Source organism: Echiichthys vipera (assembly GCF_963691815.1).
Source record: "Echiichthys vipera genome assembly, chromosome: X".
Taxonomy (NCBI): domain Eukaryota; kingdom Metazoa; phylum Chordata; class Actinopteri; order Perciformes; family Trachinidae; genus Echiichthys; species Echiichthys vipera.
This window is the reverse complement of record NC_139825.1, coordinates 31,151,377-31,173,183: the sequence shown is the minus strand read 5'-3', so window position 1 is coordinate 31,173,183 and position 21,807 is coordinate 31,151,377. Positions and strand designations below refer to the sequence as shown.

Sequence of the window (21,807 nt, the reverse complement as noted above, 5' to 3'; positions counted from 1 at the left end):
TCTATTTATGTATGTGTTTATTTTGTTGTTACATCCATTTGCTATCCAATTGTTATTAATGTGATGCTCATCATATGGTTTGATGCACTGTTAGTGTATTTTGTAAATCAATAATAAAGTTGATGAAAAAAGAAGCTAGTGCGTTTTCTACAAAGCTAGGGTTTCCCATCAAACCCAAGGAAAATAGATTTAAAGTTAGTTATATCCCAAATGGTTTGAAAGAGCTAATGAAAGGCTGCAGTGATCTACATGAGGCTATTTACCCTCAACAGACACTTTTCAGTTTATTAGTTAAAAAAACATATTAGACGGTGCTTTTATAGCAAAAGAAAAAATAACCACTCTTGGAAAGACTTGTGTAAACTCCCTCTTCAATGATACAAACTGGAGTAGAGCTTTTGTCACATTTAAATTCTTAATTTCCAACAAAATTAGAGAATTATACCTCAAGCTATTACATAACTAATCTACTAATGCATACATATCCAAATGTTCGACATTGATGACAGCTGTTCCTTCTGTAAAAAAGATAAAGTCTCATTAATTTAAATTACAAGTGTCCATCTTGTGTCACCTTTTGGAAAGATTTAAACTACAGTTTGATGAGAAAATTATTATTTTTGGCTCCTTCTCTCACAATAATAATTTTAACATAATTGATCTCTTCATATGACTGGGTCAATTTCATAAACATAAACTCAAAATGTCCAAGGCAACGCCTTCATTCCCATTATTTTTAATTGAATTAAAAATATATTTTGAGTCTGTCTTATGGAAATGGACTTGTACTTATATAGCGCCTTTCTAGTCATCTGACTACTCAAGGCGCTACAGTGTCTGTCACATTCACCCATTCACACAGACATTCACACTGATGGCAGTGGACATTTACATACCATCTAATCTGATCTAACCATTCACACCACATTTACACACCCATGCGCAGCCGGGGAGCAATTCGGGGTTCAGTGTCTTGCCCAAGGACACTTCGACATGTGGACCCGGGGAGATGGGGATCGAACCACCAATCTCTTGAACAGAGGACGACCCACTCTGCCACCAAGCCACAGCCGCATGTGGGGGTATGTTGAATCCAACAAAAAAGCCAACAAAATGTTGAATCCAACAAAAAAGCTTTATCAGCTATTTTATTTTAATCAGATTATATCCAGTGAAGTTTTCTGCCATTATAACTGGTGCCTTCGTCATGTCTTGGGATGTCTGTCGCTTTGTTTATTTGTTCCTTTCTCACTATGTAAGTAAACGGTGTGATAAGTGCGTGCCACCAAATTTATATTCCATTTACATTTGATCATTTTTACACACACACGCACAATAATTACCAGTTATGTTTAATATGCAGTTAATGTTGATGCACGTATATTGTTTATTATTATCACGTATGCAATGTTTGGCTCACAATAAATCAAATCTGTCATATTTGAATCATACTGTGGTGTCTTGTCTGACTGCAGCTTCATTCATCTGTGGCAGCCTATTAAAAAAGTTATCATGCTTTTACTTTGGTAATAATTTGGACGTAATAGTTTCATTAAATAGTTTGTGTTTATCAGGAAGGATACAAGTTAGGACCAACACATGTCTTTTGTCACCTCAGGGAGCCTTAATGAACTCTGGGTTGACTGTTCTGCTCTCCGCCTGTTTGATGGTTGGAACCTATTTGTTAAAAGGTTGTTGTCGGTCAGATTTGTACTCACACTAATAATAATAATAAATACATTTTTTAAAAATGATTCTGGTCTTTTCCAAAAAGATAAATATTGGCCTATACCCCACAGGTCCTCAGTTAATTTGTAGTAGGCATAGGGATTGATGAGATTCGTCCTGTAATGCTGAAAGCTTTGGGTTGGGAGGGGCTGTCTTGGTTGACACGTCTCTTCAACACTGCATGGAAGTGCGCTTTGTCACCAATCCTGTTCATGATTTTCATGGACAGGATATCGAGGCGTAGTCGTGGTGGGGAGGGGTTGGGGTTCGGTGGGCTGAGGATCTCGTCTCAGCTTTTTGCGGACGATGTGGTCCTGATGGGATCGTCGGTCAGTGACCTTCAGAACTCACTGGATCAGTTCGCAGCCGAGTGTGAAACGACTGGGATGAGGATCAGCACCTCTAAATCTTTGGCCATGACTCTCAGTAGGAAACTGGTGAAATGCTTGCTCCAGGTTGGGAATGAGTCCTTACCCCAAGTGAAGGAGTTCAAGTACCTTGGGATCATGTTCACGAGTGAGGGGACGATGGAGCGTGAGTTTGGCCGGAGAATCGGAGCAGCGGGGGCGGTGTTGCAGTTGTTCTACCGCACCGACGAAAAGAGAGCTGAGCCAGAAGGCAAAGCTCGCGGTCTACCGGTCAATCTTCGTTCCTACCCTCACCTATGGTCATGGAAGCTGGGTCATTACCGAAAGAACGAGGTCACGGGTACAAGCAGCCGAAATGGGTTTTCTCAGGAGGGTGGCTGGAGTCTCACTTAGAGATAGTGTGAGAAGTTCAGCCATCCGTGAGGAACTCGGAGTAGAGCCGCTGCTCCTTTGTGTTGAATGGAGCCAGTTGAGGTGGTTCGGCCATCTAGTAAGGATGCTCCCATGTCCAGCTTGGAGGAGGTCTCGGGGAAGACCCAGGACCAGGTGGAGAGATTATATCTCCACACTGGCCTGGGAACGCCTCGGGATCCCCCAGTTAGAGTTGGTTAATGTGGCCCGGGAAAGGGAAGTTTGGGGTCCCCTGCTAAAGCGGCTGCCCCCGCGAAGATGAGATGAGATGAGATATTTCTCTAAAGGTTGAATATGTTGAATCTTTATTAAAAGCTATATTTTAAAAATACTAACAATAAAACACCTACGGGGCGTTTGAGGGGTACAGAATGAAAGTATTGCTTTTCCATGAAAGAATATATTTAGTCTGAATTAATATTTACATTTTTTTGACAGGTTTTACAATGACTTCCTGTCACGTTCTGTTTACATTGTACCAGCCATGAATTGGCAGGCATTGCTGGTTGCCAAGGTTGACTGTTGTTTGGTGCAGCTACTGTAGGCTGGCTGTGGTGAAATGGAGTTTGCCAATCATGCAGCTGCGTTATTTGTCCCAGCAGCTGAGTGACAGGAGACGGGCAAAAACCAGAGTCAGTATAGGCCAAACATTCACTCCATGGACTGAGATAAAGGAGTTCAACAGCATTAAAACGCCCAAATGGCTACGTTTCTCCATGATTGGTAAGCTAACTTTCATGTTTACTTAGCGGTAACGGCTAACGGTAATTGTAAAACTCATCTGCAATACTTGTTTTTATGGTGCGATTTGCCGGAGGGGACGTGTTCAGACAGCCTCAAACAGACTCCGGTCTCCTGTAGGCTGCTGGACCAGGTCTGACCAACCTGGCAACCTGAGTGGTGAAATTAGATATTGTTGTTGCGACTACGATTTTGAGACACTAGATGGCGGTGTTCATTCTCCATATTCAACCTTGATTTAAAGTGTATTATTTAATCCATATGCCCAAATCTCCAATGATGTCCTCTTGTGTTTATTGCTCTCATTACTCAAACCTCCTTTTGGATATTGTGGGACCATCTTCCTTAAGTTTCCCTGTTCCATTGTCCTGACACTTCTTTTTAATTTCCGCTTTGGTTATGCTCTCTTCTTTGGGTTTTAACCACAGCTCAGCTCCTTAACGTTGCCTCCTTAACGTTGTCTCAATGTACTACTGACTGTATGTCAGTTTTTATGTTCTTATTGGAAAGCTGACCAAGCATCTTCTGCTGCTGATGACGACCTTTACCTGCTCCTGTAAGCATTAATCTTTTCATTCCCTCCACCATGTCCCATCTCTCTGATATATATGCATCTAACAAGCACATGCTCACAGTTACTGGTGCCTGATTACAAAACCTGTTGGATACTACTTTATATTACAGTGTCCTATTCTCAACATAGACAGCACCCTTTTTATTTTCTTCCTTGTTTTTCCTTGATTCCTTTTTTCTCCTCTTTTTATTTTTATTTTTACTCCTGACATGTTTTTTTTTTCTGTTTTACGTTTTGTAACTCCTGACAAATGATTTTTTTTTTTTTTTAAACTGCTGCTATGATCTTTGGATGGTGTAAATCTATTCTGCCTCTGCTGTCGTGCGGTGGCTGGCATGAGCACAGACAATAAAACTTAGATAACAGCTTATTCAGGCCTTTTTAGGGTATAAACATAAACAGAAGCATATTTTCTTGCAACAAAACATAAACTTAGTCATAGCTTCATAGAAACGATGTCACTCACACTGAACCATATTTTCATTAGTGTTGGTAAACATGGAAAAGAATCTGAGTATATGATCTAATCAATGAAAAAAGAGTAAAAAGCTGCCACTGCACACATGGACCTAGCTGTGTAAAAGCAGGGGCGTTTCTAGGCACTGGGGGCTTAGCCCAGACCTCTGTAGGGGGGTCCCAAGAAAACACTTTTGATAAAGAAACTTTATTATGATGCTTTAAAAAAAAAAAAGTTTAATTTGTGATATTAAAAATATTAGTAGTTGTTAATATTTGTACAGTGCATAAAAAGAAAAGTCTACTTCACAACTGCTATCATGATACATTTATTTACTCAAGTAGTGAACTGTAATCATGCTGCTTGATTCTTGAACTCCAGTACATCTCAGAGGTAAATATCATACTTTAATATATAGATATATAATCAACCAATAAATGATGTAGTATTATAGATTTGGTAATTAAAATGAGAACCACCTTTACCAGCTGACACATTAAAGTGAACACGTTAATGGATCTGTTATTATAGTACAATAATATAATATAATGAGTACTTTTACCTTTGGTACTCAAAGTACATTTTGATGCTGATTCTGTACTTTTACTTTATTTTGAAAGCAGGAATTTTTTCTCTTATAGTCATTTATAGACACACTTTCTGCAGGGTAGTCATACGGTTCACCTCTCCGTCAGAGGGAGAGAGAAATGCACTACATAGTATAAATCCATGAACGATTTCTAACTTCTTCGTAGATCTGCTGTTTGACACAAAGGACCCAAAAACAACGATTATGGTTTAGATCAACAGTATCATATTATTTTCGAGGGCTTTAATGATCGGAATGACAGATGAATAGATCCTGGGCTTGCTTATATTTTAAACATTTAAAAAAAATGGTGCTCTACTGGAAATACATTTTGTACATGTAAACATGTATCACAACAAACAACAGAGAAATTAAGATTATAACAGACGGAGGGAGAGTGGCTTCTTTCTCTGCTTAGGACGCCATTACTCCACTATATCTTTACAAAGAATAAATCGCTGCTATATTAATGTTATTCATGTAAAAGGGTGTTAGGGTTAGTAACATAATGGTTAGTGATGTAAAAGCCCCTTTTAGTTGGGACAAAGACCACACCGAGTCTATATTGGTCAGTCTTCGCCTTTTTCTCCCTCACTTTCAGCACAAGAAGCTCACTCCCTCCCTGTTTTTTTTCTCATTTTTATGTTTTTACATATTTTCAACATAAGATTCATGAAGACTGGACCAAATGTAGAGAATTGTGTGTAGCTAAATTTCAGCAGAATTGGTAAGTGAGTTTGGTACATAAATGTTAGAGTGTAAACAACTGAAGAAAATGGCAATAACTAATGTAGTGAAGTTAGATTATATATATATATATATATATAGTGCAAATACAATAATGCATGTGGGTATAAATATTTTTTCCAGCTGATAATTTAAGTTTCCTTGTAATGTTTTAAATATGTAAAAATATTTAATATTTTTTGGTGCGTCTGTAAAAAATTATTCAATCCTATAGTAAAAAAACACATTACAAGGGAAAAGCACAAACATTTGGTAAATGTAAGAAAATTAGTTAATTGTGACCAAACATGTAAACATATAACACTAACACTATTAACATTAACAGTCAGTATTTAATGGTTATACTTAAATCCAGGAACACAAAACCGCAGAAAGTCAATTATTGCCAGCTTAAATAAGGAAATAATGCAGAATGTGTAAAGTGCACACATTTGTTCAAAAAATGTATTTGCAATTAGTAATTGTAATAATAATAATAATAATAATAAAAGTGGCAGTTATCTTGTTTAAGAAAACATTTAGAACGAATTTTAATGCACAAAAATATGTTGTAAGGTTTTCTGAAATTCAGATTACTTTCCATCACATTTTAGTCCATATATTTATAACGGTATAAAATAATGTAAACTGATAGTAAAACTAAAGGTAGGTTAGTGTTTGTCATCGCTGTTATATTACCAAAGCTTGCTCATCAAAAATACTTTCAGGTTTTCTAGTCTTAGTGAAGCAACTGTTTTTTTAAACGTTGTTGAGAAAACATCTTTTTTCCTCTTAAATTCTCATCACCACACTGCAGATTCATTAAAATCGTACTCAAACCCAGCCTGTCCTCAATCAGTTTATTTATTAAGTAGCCCAACGAGCAGTTTTAAACATCAGAGGCTGCCTCTCCTTAACGTATAACTTAATAATTAATTTTTATTAATAACATAACAATATATTATAAATGTACAGGTGTTAATTTCTAATTTTGACTAATGATATGACAAAAGAAATGAGAAAAATATAAACCAGCTCAAATCATGAGATACTTCTGAACATCTTTATTAAAACATTTTGATGATACATTCATTAGTCTGCATCAGATCAGATTTACTCACAGACATGCCAAAACCACATGTGGGCAAAGTGAAGAAAAATAGTGAATAAATAAATATATATACAGTATAATTCATAAGAATAATGAGGATCAAATTAATATGGATTTGTTGATAGTTCACACAAAAACAAACAAAAACATTCACAGATCAAAATCTTTTCCACTATTGACATCAGCGCATAAAGAGGTTTAAACACTTACAGGACTTCAGAAAAGGCTGTTCAGGCCCATTGCTCCTCACAAGACTCAAGCAAAGACAGAGACGCAGGTCATTACAACCGTGAGCCTGCAGACTGCACGGAGTCCTGCGCTGTAGTCGCACGTCCTCATTCCAGTCTGTCAAGGTAAGCGTGATGAGAAAAGGAGATAGCTGCTGCCATTCTTTCAGCAGGCTTCAATCTCTCCTCCTTGTGCGAGCACACAGCTGAACAGTTTTTGGAGTATGGGTATCGTACCGGAGCGCTGTGAACAGGGGCTAAAGGGAGACAAAGAGAGATTTGTTTAGATAACCAGGCTTGCATTAAAATCAAACTGCAGCCTCAAGTTACTCTGAGAGAAATATGTTAGAATAAAAACTGGAGGATATACTGACAGCGTTGACTTGATGAGTTGGGTCTCTGCCGACTCTTGCTCCCTCACCTGGTGCTGCTGCTGCTCTGTCTCAATACGGTCCCAGATCTCCGTGTTGACCCACAGGGCCCCGGGCAAGGTCAGACTGGCCTGGGTGCAGGTTATCCAGCGGCACAGAGGGCAGGAGACGCGGCGGATGACCCCCTCCAGTTTAGTCAGTTTCTCCAGGCAGGGGGCGCAGAAAGTGTGGCTGCAGTGGAGGACCCGCGGTACCCGGTCACTGCGCGAGTACTCGCAGAAGCACACAACGCACTCGAGCTCTTCGTGTTCAGACATGGTGGGGGAGTTATGAAGAGGATGAAGCTCAGAGGCAGACCACCTGCAGCACATAACAAAAGAAATAAGTTAAACAAAAACAACCAAACACACATCTAATATTCTGCCAGAAAAGTTTAGTTACTTTTCCTGATAAACGTTTCACAATAAAATAATCAAAAGGCTGCGTTATGAGCCCTTTTCGAACAATACTTACTTTCAGAAGTGATAGGGCTGGCTGCTTCACTTCTGAAGGTAAATTGCCTTCTGCTGTCTGGTGTTTGCTCAACTTGGGTGTTGCTATAAATACCTGTGGGGAGGTCACGTCACGACAGTTCTTGTGTGGAACTTCCAAGGAAGCGTTGTCTAATAGGCTTCACAATTTTCCATTTAAGTCAACTTCGACAGAACCCGTATCATCATCAAATCAAAGGATAACAGCCTTTATGAGAAATCACTTTATATTGAAAAGGGTCAGAATTTGAAGAAAATTAAACTTTGACCTCGGACGTATGATTGCTTACATATGCAGACTAAAGGTGGTTTTTCTAAAATACCCTGCCAGGCAGAGTAATTTATTTGCATTTATTATGAAAACATACAATGTCACAAGATTAACTGAAGCATGGACATTTTGGGCATTGGCTGCATAATCACACAAGCACACTCCCATTATCATTATTATCAACATCAGTTTTTTTTTAAAGAAGGCTCCAAGAAAAGAACGATGAAAAGGTAAATCTTCTGCTTTCAGAACCATTATTTCTGTTAAAGTATTCAAAACACAGTAAAACCAGCTTTACTATATGCAATGCACACATTATCAGCAATTATGCGAGCCTGGGGCCATGACTTGTCTGTGTGCGTTTGCCAGCACTTTACAAACAAAACACGAGACGTTTCCTTAGAACCATGACAGAAAAACCAAGGCTGTTTCTATAAATAAGAAAACAAAAACACAAAGAAAAAGATTATCAGGATATACAGAAACAAAATGTTGGTTCTATTCATGTGTCTCTTTACTTGGACCTATATAGAGTGCTGCTATAACGGTCAGCTAAGCCAATTAAAAAAAAAAAAAAAAGGTACTGGTCTCTATTTACTTCTGTGCAGACAATGGGTTCACTGCTTGGCTCATGGATTGACAGGAGAGAACATCTGGACTCATTAACCACATATCAGTAGCTCTTTAACAGACATGACAGTTTTATGCTTTTTATCTGTATATAAAAGAGAAAAACAAATATAAATACACTTGTCAATACTTTTGTTGGATGACTACTTTCTGCAGTACTTGCTCAGCCTGTGATGCATCATCATTCGTAAGCTTTGGTGCAGAAAATAGACCAATGACAGACATGACAAGTGTACAGGGTTCTGCTTGTATCGCATTGTTGTTTTTCATATTTGTTCACGTTGTTTTGCAGTTGTACATCGCCTTTGTCACTGACTACTAAAAGACCCTACTGACCTTTTACAGGTCATCAATGAGGTTATAAATCCTCACTTTACCTTTCCAACATGGTGGTTCCTATGAGGTTACATTTGTGCTTTTAATACAGAGACATATTCTGAACACATGTTTAACCTCAAAGACTATAGGCAGGTCAATCTTTAAAATAGATAGTTAGGGTCTAAGTGGTCTTTCTGGGATGTGTGTAAAATTCAGAGCTTATCCACTATGTCTGTATGATGAGTGGCTCAGTTGTTTTTTATCAACACCTTCCTAGGAAGAAACTTAAACTTGACAGCCAGATTTAAATATGTGGGGGTAGAGAAACCAGTTCTTGAGCTTGTGGTTACTGGCAGCTGACACCTATGTCAAGTATCAAGTCAAACCCAACCTGACTCCGCCAGATGGATTGACGGTGGCAGTTGCAGCACTAAGTTCAGGCCTGGCATGTGTATTACAGCGTTTTTAGCCCGTTCCACTGGTTTCGTGTGGATGCAGATATTTCTTCCGTGTGGACGGAAAACTTTTTAAGAACAACGGAGAAAAAAAGAGGTTGTTTTCGTTGGTGTACCCTAAATGGTCTGATTAAAGTCCAGGGAACATTGCAGAGGGAAATACTTCCCGTAGGAACTGATAGTATGGAGGACACCTTCTTTGAAAATGACCCACTTAACAGTTTAAGAAACAAGCGCCTATGAGCAGGAGAACACTGGTGAATTTTAGCATCTTTCTGTTGTGACCTGCATCCAGCACGGTGCAACAAACCATGTCCTCAGTTCTAAACTCTTCCACAACCCACGAGCCAAGTCACATCCTACTGCTGACAAACCACTGAAGCGCAGCGTGGATCACAATCGTTTAATAAGCCCCTCAAATCCCCTGGTCCTACTGCCTCTCCCGTCCACTCCCCCACCTCCTCCTCCCAATCCTTTATGGCTGGGTCGGCTTTGAGTTTCTGTCTTCCAAAGTCCATGGTGGTGGTTGTGGTGGCTGTGGAGGGGTTTAACCCACGACTGAACATCCCTCCCCCACGTAGTGTGTTTGTAGAATGTTGAGTCCACTAGCTGGCTCACCTGCTGGGGGGAGCGTTGCCCTACAACACCAGCCCCTCTCACTCCTGGGCTATGCTCCTCAGCACATACTTGACTGTGTAGGCGAATGCCGCAAAGCCTACAATCACAAACAGGTTGGCAAGAGCGCCACCTAAAAGTCCATGGTTGCGATTGCCCTGCTGCAGGCCAGGGGCGACGTTGGCGCCCGCAAGGGGGACGGGACCTCTGTTGAGGGCGGGGAGGCCATAGTGGGCATGCTGAGGGTCGCCGTCTGGCACCACATCGGGTAAGGGGAGGGGCTGAGTGCGTGCGCTTAACTCCTCCTGGGCCTTTTGTTTCTGCTTCATCTCCTGGTGGAGGGAATGAAAGAAATAGGAGAATAAAGGTCATAAAAAAGGAAGTGAAGATAAAACAACAAGAACTTAGACATCAACTCATACGTACATCGACTACATCAGGAAACAGCTCACAGAACACTTTATCCTTGAGGTTGAAGACCAGGCTTTGGGCTGATAGCTGTCTTTTCTGGAAAAATAAAAACAAATTCAAATATTTGAAACAGCATCACTCCGTGCTGCACTTATTGCACTTATTTGCACTCACTGTGTAGTCAGAGGTCTCAATGCTGCCGAGGGTGGGGCCTTTCTCCACCATAAAGCTGAGCAGACCTGTGAGGATGGTGGAGACGGACCACGCAGGGTTCCACGTGTCTGGATGGAAGTCTGTGATGGACAAACATAACCTGTGGGGGAAACAAGTAAAGTTACAATGGCAAACAAGTTCTAAAACAATGACCAAAGTTGTTTTAAATGATATTAAATTATTATCAATTCATCAATAATAAAACTAAACACTCACCTTGTGTTGCACTTAAACCTTCCATTTGGGGTTATCATATAGATACTTGGTGGTTTAAAAGGAAATTCCCGAGGAAATATGAGTTTTCCGTGATAATATCCACCTATGAAAACAGATTATTGCATCACATGACATGCTAAAACTCACATCCTCAGATATAATCCCATAATTCAAAACAGTAATTATGGAAGGAATGAACTTGTCATAACATGTCCCTTTACAAAAGCTGTGTGCAGAGACTGTTTAATGTTTCGTTGCCTTTACCTTCATATGGGGTTTTCTCAGGACCTCTGACTACGTAGTGCCTGGTGAAGACAGGAAAGATTTATGTTAGTGGCTGCTACGTTTTCAAAATTTTTGCAAAAACACCATTATACTGCCAACAAATTATTTTCTGTTAAATCTCCATCCTCTAGACCTGCATTTATATGCTAGTAAGGGCCTAGAATTACACTCTACTGACTTTCACAGTGTCTCCTCTTTTAAAGCTTTCTTTATTTTCTTGTCTTAAACAATCATTTTTAGGAGCGTCCTTTTTACATATTTTTTTAGATCACAAGGCGTCTAACTGCAGTCTGTAATGCATGGATGTAGATAACACGTATTGAGTTTACTGCTCACAGCATAGTTAAATCCACATCACACTTTGGAGACATGCAACGCTATTGTTATTCATTTTATTCTAATGTAAATTCTATGATAATTGACTCAATTGCAGATCTTCCGAGCGAAGCTGTTCATTTCCAACTCTTTGCGACCAGAAAAAAACTGCAGATGAGCAATGCTCAGGGCTCGTGGCTTGTTAACATCCTCAGCCTTTTCCTGGTTGTTAGCTTTGTATGCTAAATTCATCCAAACGGCACTTTTACTTTGTTCATTTTCTACTAAATCCGGTAGCGAAGGTCCTCCAGCAACAGCTCTAGCTGTGTTCAGTCAGCCCAGTGTTGTGCGTGATGAACCAGCGTCCATGTGCTCAGAGAGACGAGCTGTAGCTTCTGTCAGCAGCGTTGATGGGTGACGTCAAGCGTCAACTGAAGGAGGCTGCACTGTTGACGGCAAAAGTATCGACTGTGATGCATTAAAATATTTGCTTGTAAAAAAATGTAAGGTTAAGTGATTCCAGTATGTTTAAGGGTCATGTGAAGTATGATTAATTCATTATTCTGGGCAGGATAATTATTACCAATGGGTGGGCCTGTCGCGATAAGCAATAAATCGACTAATCGTATAACTTTTAATCGTAACTTTGCCAGCCGCGTTAATTTCCATTTTTCCTTGTGTCACTCCATCAGAGAGACTGGATGACAAGAGTTTTCACTCCGGTGCATCAGTTTCTACTGACCCCTCGTCATGTGTCGTGTCTATCACCTGTCAGCCGCACGGCCTCTGTGTGAGGAGGCGGACCCCTGGTGTTAGCATCAGAGCTTGTGAGTAGCAAACACGCTAGTTGAGATTTGGAGTTTTTCAAAAAAGATCAAATTAGCTTCAAAGCCAAACCAACAGCTGCCGTGTGGGAACACTTCGGTTTCAAACAGAATGACTGCGGTGAACCACTTCACCTGAATATGTTGCATTTGTTCGAAAACAAAAGCAACTAAATGCACCAATACAACAAATCTCCATCTCCACCTGAAACATAACCATCTGATGCATTTTGTTTACATTCATTTTATTTATTGCGTCAGTTGTGTGTTTTTTATTTCAATTTGCATGAAATCTTCTAACAGTTAAACAGGAACGGAGGCCCAGTGTACGTAGACAGGGTGCAGCAGGGTTTTTACCTGCTACACAGACGTCTGTAACGTGTGGCTGCTGCAGCTTCACTGTGTGCACGTTGCAATTTAACACAGTTGGTTCTGCAGCTTTGTAAGCTGTTTACAAAGGTGGAGGCTGTGGACTCATACAAATACCTCAGGCTGTGGCTGGACAATAAACTACACTGGACAACACACACCAGCCACCTGTACAAGAAGACACAAAGCAGGTTGTACTTCCTGAGGGGACTCGGGTCCCCCACCATTGCAGCAAACTGCTGTGGATGTTTTACCAGTCTGTGATCACCAGTGTCCTCTTCTACACTGTGGTGCACTGGAGGGGCAGCATATCCAAAAAGGACACCTCCAGACTGGATAAACTGACCAGGCTCTGTGGTTGGCATGAAACTGGACTCGCTGGTGACGGTGGCAGAGAGGAGGACACTGGACAATCTGCTGGACATTATGGACAATGGCAGCCAGCCCACAGAACAACGTCATCAGCACCCAGAGGAGCCTGTTCAGTGGAAGGCTGCTCCTGCCCAAGTGTGGGACCAACAGGCTCAAGAACTCCTTTGTCCCTGAGGACATCACCCTCTACAACTCCTCACTCGGGGGGAGGAGGAAATAAAGATGACAGAAGGGAAGGAGTGGGAGCCACTCACTGTGAAATTAATAATCTACTCTTACAGACCTGGACACTTATATTCTTTTTTTGTGCAATACCTTTAGCCACCACTTAAGAGCAATAATTTAATCTTACTGCTCATTTCTGTCATATACAGTCAAACATATTTTATCTTATAAATTTCCTCTACATTTAACTTATCTGATTTCATTTTCTGTGAATTTCATTTGACCTGTATTCTTATATCTACCTCATATATATATATATGACTAAGAGTTTATTGCTTACTGTTTATTGTTTTTTTAAACTTTCTGTATTTATTTAGCCAAGAGTTTATCGGTTATCTTGTACTTTATTTTTTATATCTCCCTTGTGTTTTTGTAAGTTGCTGGAAACTCAATTTCCTCACAGGAGTCATCCCAAAGGATCAATAAAGAGAAGTCTAAGTCTAAGTCTAGTTTCTGGGACAATTAATCGCCCAGCAATATGAGTTATAGTGACAGGCCTACGGATGGGTCACATACTTATCTGGAAAAAGAGATCCCATAGTGACAGTATCAGAACTAGTCGATGTTTAAACCCCTTCGATAACATAAAAAAAATAAAAATCCAGCACAGAAATGCAATGCTGTGCCGACCTTGACAGGATGGAGACCTTACCATTCTAGGATGTTGGAGGGGAGAGGTTCTGCACAGATGTAAGGCACAGGGTCTTTCTTTATTCTGAGGTAATCCTGCTTGAGTCGCTGAGTGGCTGTGGTTGGAGCTCTCTTATTCCCGTTGTTGTTCATCTGAGGAATCAGAAGACATGTCAAAACGACTTACTGAAGTGTATCTTTATTTGGTCTTTTGAAATGTGTTACTGATACACAGATGCACGACTATCAATTGCAAGTGTAGCCTTCCTTTACAGCAGACATTTCAACATTCTGATGGCATCGTGTTCGAGACGATGATGAAGATTATGATGATGACGTGTGTCTTCAAAGAGCTCAGAGTCTATGAACAATGCTTCATCTCAGTCTTTGATTTGGTGACCCTTCAAAATGCACACAATAAATACAGCAGTATTTCCCTTACCACTGCATTCAAATATTTTTATTCAGTATTGCCTTGCATTTATTTATTTTTTATTATCAATTTTTCTTTATTTCGTTTAATATTTTGAATTGCCTTGTTGTGGAATGGTGCTATACAGTACATATGAGCTTCCTCTGCCTGGACAAGTTTTAAAAAAGTACATTATTTCAGTTTAAAATAAAGGAGTTAAAGGTATTGCCGTTTAAAATGGGAATATGCATGGGCTACATGACTTTAAATGTACTTTTAAATGTCCTTCCATCTCAACCCATTGACCTCAAGATAACTTCTCTATCAGCAGGAACGTGGAAAGGAACTAAATTCATTTACTGTAGTACTGTACTTGAGGAATTCCATTTTAATCTACTTTATACTTCTACTTCACTACATTTCGGAGGAAATATTGTACTTTTTACTCCATGACATTTATTTAGTAACTTTAGTTACTACAAGATTATTAATACAATACAGAAATAAACAAATTAAATTACATATATTGTTACAGATTAAACCACAGTGTAAAAAGTAAATAAAAATGCCCCACCTTTATCACCTGGGACGTTATAAGTTATATTTACATTAACCTATCGATGTGTATAATCTGATAGTATAATATTCGGAAATGGGCCATTCTGAATAATGAGTGCTTTTACTTTTTGCCCTTAAAGTACATTTTGATGCTAATACTTTTGCACTTTTACTTCAGTTGCATTCTGAATGCAGGGATTTTAATTGTAAAAGAGTATTTCTACACTTTTACTTAAGTACTGGGTCTAAGAACTTCTTCCACCACTGTATATCAGACAGCTGCACCACTGTTTGCTGATCGGGTGTCATGTGATTAACAGCTGACAATATAAGAATAAATGAGCCTCACATTAACACAGGGAACTGTGTTGAAATTATGTCACCGTCACTTCCCTAATAAATAGCATTCTGTACAAAGAAAGAAATAAGACCCTAAGGAGTGGTATGACCAAGGTATAGTGTTCATTTCTGACCTTTTGAATGATGGGGGACCTAGCTACCTATAAAAAAATGATCCATCAGAGACTGTTAGACATTTCTCAAACTCAACATAACAGAGTTCTCAAAAGTGTATCCACCAATTTGCAGACTCTCACTAATGCGCCATTATTATATGATCCTTTCATGGGGAGGATTCCTAGATTGTGTCTGGGTGTGCCTGGTTGTTTTTACAGCATTGATGTTAATGTGGACGACCAGCAGCTCCCTGCTTAAAGTTTTTAATGACATTTGTGTAACCCTAGACTCAGGATGTGCAGCAGTGCTAATGACCCTGGATTTAACTGCAGCTTTTGACACTGTTGATCATAAGACCCTGCTGTCACGTTTGGAGCGACATGTGAGCATTAAAGGGTCAGCCCTTATGCTGATTTGGTCGTACTTGACTGACAGGAGATTTTCGGTGCAGTTGGGCCGTTTCTCTTCTGTTGTGGCCCCCCTCACATGTGGAGTGCCACAGGGTTCAATTCTAGGCTCCCTGTTATTTTCGTTGTACATGCTGCCTCAGGGATCTATCTTCCGTAAGCACGACATATCCTTCCATTGTTATGCGGATTATGTTCAGATCTACCTCCCTCTTTAATTTCCCTCCAAGGATCCTCTGAAATCTTTATTAGCTTGTTTTGCCGACGTCAAGAGTTATCAAAAGTCAAGCCTTATTTATGTTTTAATGACCTGGAAAGAGTCATCCATGCCTTTATATCATGCAAGCTCGATATTGTAATTCTTTATATGTTGGTCTTGACCAGGGCTCGCTCCGCCACCTGCAACTGGTGCCGAACGCGGCTGCTCACCTTTTGACCGGCACTTAAAGTCGTGAACATATAACCTCTGTTGTGGCCTCCCTCCACTGGCTTCCCATCTGCTTTAGGATTGATTTTAAAGAGTTATTAATTGTTCATTTGAACTGGTTTGGCTCCTCTATATCTGACTGAACTCATACAGGTCCGTAATCCAGACAGATCTACGGTCATCCAGTGAGTTGTTGCTGGATGTACCTAGATCAAAACTGAAGACCAAGGGCGGCCGTGCCTTCTCTGTGGCTGCTGCCAAAGAAACAGCTTCCCGTTATATGTTAGACATGCAGGATCCATGGAAGATTTAAGTGTGCTTTAAAAACACATTTTTTCTCGTTGGCCTTCAGATCCACAGGGACTTCTAATCTAGCCTAGTTTTTTGTTTAAAATGTCTATGTGCATTTAACATAACATTGCACTGTTATTTATGACTACTGTAGCAGTGTACGTATGCGAATGTGTATGTATGCGCATACGTATTTGTGCAGGTGCTACATGCATTTGTGTGTGAGTATGTGTGATGACATGCATGTTTTCCTGTTTCTTGTACATGCATTCTTTTTGTCTCTGCTCTGTTAAGCATTTTGGGTGACTATTACAGGTCTTTTTAACTGTGCTTTATAAATAAAAGTGAACTTGAACTTAAATCCACAGAGAACGATCACACGTATTTGACTATCTGCAAATATGTATTTGTTCACTTGCAAAAATAAATAAATAACTTACTCCGAAAATACGTAGTCATATTTACGGATCCCTTTCTTCATGTGAAACGAGGTTTGCTTATTTGTGGATCACCTCCTGTGAGTTTATGAGCAACGTAACAATTTTGGCTTCTTTTTTCTTTATTTAAACAACTTTGTCCAACTTTTACCACAGCAGAACAAACCTCACAAATGTGAGGTGCAATCATTTTTACGTGTGTATTTTTGTTTTGTAAAGTTATATCCACAAAAATAAATAGTGATTTGCAAATATGTAGAACACAGGCTGTAAATGTTTATTGTAATTCAGGTTTGTTACGTGCAAACCTGGTTTCACATGAAGAAATGGATCCGTAGATTCGTAAATATGACTACGTATTTCAGAGTAAGTTATATTTGCAAGTGAACAATTACATATTGTCGGATAGACAAATATGTGTGAATCGTACTCTATGGATTTAACACATTGCTGTGCTTTTACTAATAGTATTGTCAAATAAAAGCTTCAATAAACACAGGGCTAATTCACCGGTGTTAGCTTCCTTTTGACGACTCTTGTAAACATAAAGCTAACTTAGGCTGTTAAAACGATTACAAAGATAGGAAGTTAGACTTTAGTTTTACACCATTAAAATAACCCCAAACATTACACCATCATTTATATTTGTAGGTTAAACAGAAAGTTTGGATTTAGACAAAAACTGTCCGACAGGTGACACAGTTAAGAAGTCCTGTGTGTACTGTGTTGTTAGCTCACACAGGCCGGAGCTGTGTTTAGCTACATTAGCATTAGCAGCGGCGTTAGCATCAACTGTTTTCTTACAAACGAGAGCTGAAACCCCGACACCTTTCACATTTACGAACTAGCAGTCTTTCAGTACGGACATACCTCTCCAGAGACTCCGGTGAAAACAGGTATTCGTGGCTGGACACGAATTAAGGCTGTTGTTTTTGTTGTCAAACCCCCTAAGACCGATAAGACGATGACACCGACGTAGCTTTAGTGAGCTGTCGCCAGCAGGAGGAAGGATGACGCTTCCGGTGTTTCTTCTTCGCTTATATAATAGAGGTGGAAACATGACACAGGAAGGGCATTACTGTCACCAGCTGACTATGTCTATTATGCCCATTTTTAACCATTCAAAAAGTACATAACTATTATAACGATATAATTATTTATAGCCATAACACACATACCTGACACACTGCAAAGTCGTCTGTGTCTATTTTTAAGACCTTTTCTGCATCTTTTGAAGCTTAGAGGTCCTCTAGTTGTTAGGCAACGTTTAAAAAAATGCACAAATACTTTTTGTTTTAGGCATTTTATTTTTAGCCTGTTTATTTCATTTCTGCCACAAGTTTCAAAACAGTTTGACATTTTCTCTCAGATTTTGCAGTTGACAACATAAACTATAAAATACTAAAGGGGCAACTACTGATTTTTAACACCAAGTTCAGGGTCAACACGATCGAAAACCTTTTTTTCTCTCCGTCGTTCTTAAAAAGTTTTCCTGGACTCAAGAAATATCTGTGTCCACACGAAACCAGTGAAACAGACTCAAAACGCTGTAATACACATGCCGGTCCTGGTTGTGGAGCTGTAACTGCCACAGAAATACACCAACAACAGAGAAGAAGAGACGGGGAGCCGCTGTTGTTTATAATCATAATACAAACACCGGAGAGTTTCTTGCCAAATCTGGAGACTTCCCAAATCCTCCTTCCTCCGAGAAAGAAATCTGTCGACTGTTTCTGGTGTAAGTGGAGACTTTTGTGGTGTTTTGGACTCTGATGCACAAATCACTGTAGTTAGTGTCCTCACCAAACAGCGGGTGCTGCTGTGAGCCCCTTCCCCGCCCCAAAGCACTCATAGACAGACACTGTCTCGCTGGATTTTGCGACTTTCAACTCTTTCTTAGCAACTTTATTCTTAAAAAGCTACTAGCGACCGATTTAGCGACTTTTTCAGAGCATCAGGGAAAAAAGAGAAATATGTAGTCTGCCTAATTCGTTCCCATGCAGTCGCTCAGAGTACAGTTCAGTCTGTGGAACCGTGTCTCTCCCACGCAGCAGCATTGTTGTTATTATGTAACGCTGTGGGGGTTAGAGGTCCGAGGTGGGGCAATGACTGCGTCTTTTAATCAAGTATGCGGTTTCGACATCACGCCGAGGGGGACGTTTTCAAATCTTCCCACTCTGGGATCTGGTTACAAAAGATACCGTTTTCAGGCTGCGTGTGGATGGTCGGCAAAAACGATACAAAAGTTGTGTGGTTACAGGAAAACGCTCTCCGTGTGGAAAGGACCTCAGGGGCGCTTTTCGACATACCCTTAGTTTACTCGTCATAGAGAGTATAATGGAAACAATTGTGTTCTGTTTTGTCTAGTTCTGGAGACAGTTTTCCTATGTGTCCTGTGAGGCCCCCAAATTTACGGAAGTGCAGTACTACGTTTTTGGAATGCCCTTTTAAAAACAACATGTCAGGTCAAATGCAATTACACCAGTGCAAAGTTTGAAATATATAACATCTTGATTTGACCAAGGTATATTATCTTGATCATGACTTAACATATTTACAAGAGCTATTGACAACAACTACAAATAAAAGTTTTGAAATAGCTGAAACTAGTGCCTGCAGGGTTTTGACCATTTGCTCACGCCTGCAGCACTCACTCCCTAGGATCAAAATGTCATTTTTAATTGCATGCTGCATCCTCCCTCTTGACTTCAAAGCGACTGAAGAGTAGTCAGAAGAAGTGGCGGTCAGTGGTCACTGTGGCTTCTTGCAGCGGCTGAACTGTATGCTCCTTCTCCTCAACTTCTCGGGCTGGAGAGACGCGAGGAGAGAAAACTCGCGAAAGACATCAACACAGGAGATGTCACCTGCAACAGGGGATACTAAAGTCAAGAGGTTGTTTTTCCCACTGCAGCGAACCGTGGAGACTGCAGCAACCAATCAGCTGTTTTTTTCTTACCTTTAACATCAGTGAGTAACACACCACGCCTTTTAATGAGATGACATGAGGGCAATACCCCAGCAAATACTGCAATCTCCAATAACCCACATTTCAACATTCTCATAGAAAGACAGAGCAGATAAACGTCTGCATGAAAGAGCAAAGCCCCCAAAAAGCATGACCTCAAGATGGAGAAAAGTTCCTCAGTCTACCTTGGTGGTTGACACCTATCCATTCAGGATTAAAGTGACTAATCTCTATGAAGCATCTTTTGTTTATGACTACCTGCTTGGCAGAAACATATGCTGTATTTTATGCACATTCTTTGAAAGAATACCCTTCTAAAGGGAGTCTTGGTTAGTTTGCAGAACGGAAAATCAGGAACTTACAGGGAAAGAGTGGTGAGCATCCTGTCCATTTCACTCCTACATTATCCTTTTTCGTCTTGTTCATATTCAAGTCACCATCAATAGACCTGAATTCATGTGCTTAAAGGGATAGTTAAGATTTTTTTTAAATAGGGTTGTATAAGAATCAGTGTAACACATAGATGGCTGGACCTGGACACTCCCAGTTTGGAGAAACAGGCAGGAGGACAGGCACGAAAGATAAACATGGTATGGCTGTCAATGGGGACAGCAGCTAAATATAATTTAGTCACCCAAAAAAATCAATAGTTTACATGAGCCTGGTGGCTTTGATGGGGCAGAGGATTGCCTTAGTTCCTTCCTTGTAAACTTAAACAGGATTTTCTGGGCTTTTTTTAAAAAGCGGGCTAAAATATATCTAGTTGCTGCCTCCGTCAGCAGCAGTACATTGGTTAGCTTTCGTGCCTGTCCTCCTGCTTGTTTCTCCAAACTGGGGGCGTGCCGATCACCACCTACTGTGTAATACACCGACATGTACCTCTTACAACCCTACCAAAAATATCCCTCTAATAATGTACTAATTCACATTCCATGATATAAAGTGTACTTACCCATTCTCTGTTACCTGCAATACATGGATGTTTGAAGATTTGGGGAATATACTGTAAATGACAGCTCCAAATGTACATGAATGTTGCATTGTAGCGCGTTCTAGACACAATACTCCTCCACTTCCCAGAGAGTGTTTGTGTGTGTGTGTGTGTGTGTGCGACAGAAACCAAAAGCCACCAGAGCAGAGACAGTCAAAAGTATTACACTAGTCCCCTAATAAGACGGCCCAGGATGCTTCACTCACTCTATCCCGAACATCCTTGGTTTTTACTCTCCTGCTGCCCGTGGCAACCCCTGTGGTAACAAAAGCAATGATGTCAGTCAGTGTTTATTTATTCAAGTGGAAATGTGCTGCTTGTCTGAAGTTTAAAGCAAACAATTAGACATGTCTGACATGTGATGGTGTAACAATGCTTGTGAGGTCACATAAATGTTTTAAACACTGAATTATTCAAGGCACAGTGTTGCTGCTGCAGGCTAGAAACTGAGATACTATTTGAAACACATAAACCTTAGTAATTTTTTAAATAGGTGTTGACGTTGACCTGGCAGTATTACTATGTCCAAGTGTACACTTTGATATTTGTCAACATGAAGGAAAGAATTGTGATGCTTTGAATAAGCCAAGTGCTACCCAAAAGTTTGTTACAGACCAAAAGACACACCAGACCAGGTTGTAAAAAAATAACATTCTCCCAACATCTGACAATATTTCTACACAGCTATATGTATTTAAAATCAATCATTAGAGCACTTAGTGTCTGTAAAACATTTTTGAAAACTGTATATTGCTGCAATGTTGAGAGACTGTTATGCATAAGAGATGAGACAGGAAACAGAAATGAGAGCAACAAGCAGGAAGCAGGGTTAGTTCATCAAGAGTTTATCAGTTTTATTGTACGTATTTTCTTTTTTTCCC

General features: G+C 40.0%; 2 protein-coding genes across 2 annotated transcripts in view; both read right to left on the bottom strand.

Moving 5' to 3' along the window:
- Positions 1–8,241: 8,241 nt before the first annotated feature.
- On the bottom strand, positions 8,242–17,980 carry LOC310966003 (ubiquitin-conjugating enzyme E2 J2). Its single transcript, XM_083939787.1, has 7 exons — positions 17,841–17,980; positions 14,005–14,135; positions 11,227–11,267; positions 10,963–11,065; positions 10,708–10,846; positions 10,549–10,629; positions 8,242–10,454 (listed from the first exon to the last, which is right to left on the bottom strand). The coding sequence occupies exons 2-7, from the start codon at positions 14,133–14,135 to the stop codon at positions 10,164–10,166; spliced, it is 786 nt and encodes a 261-aa protein (XP_083795913.1). The 5' UTR covers positions 17,841–17,980; the 3' UTR covers positions 8,242–10,163.
- Positions 17,981–18,289: 309 nt separating this feature from the next.
- The window catches only part of LOC310965672 (arf-GAP with coiled-coil, ANK repeat and PH domain-containing protein 3-like), a 62,057-nt gene continuing 58,539 nt past the window's right edge, over positions 18,290–21,807 (bottom strand). The window contains exons 25-26 of the mRNA XM_083939399.1: positions 21,133–21,182; positions 18,290–19,834 (exon numbers count right to left, since the gene is read on the bottom strand). Of these exons, the coding sequence (XP_083795525.1) occupies positions 19,766–19,834; positions 21,133–21,182 (119 nt within the window). The 3' untranslated portion in view covers positions 18,290–19,765. The remainder of the gene's footprint in view (positions 19,835–21,132; positions 21,183–21,807) is intronic.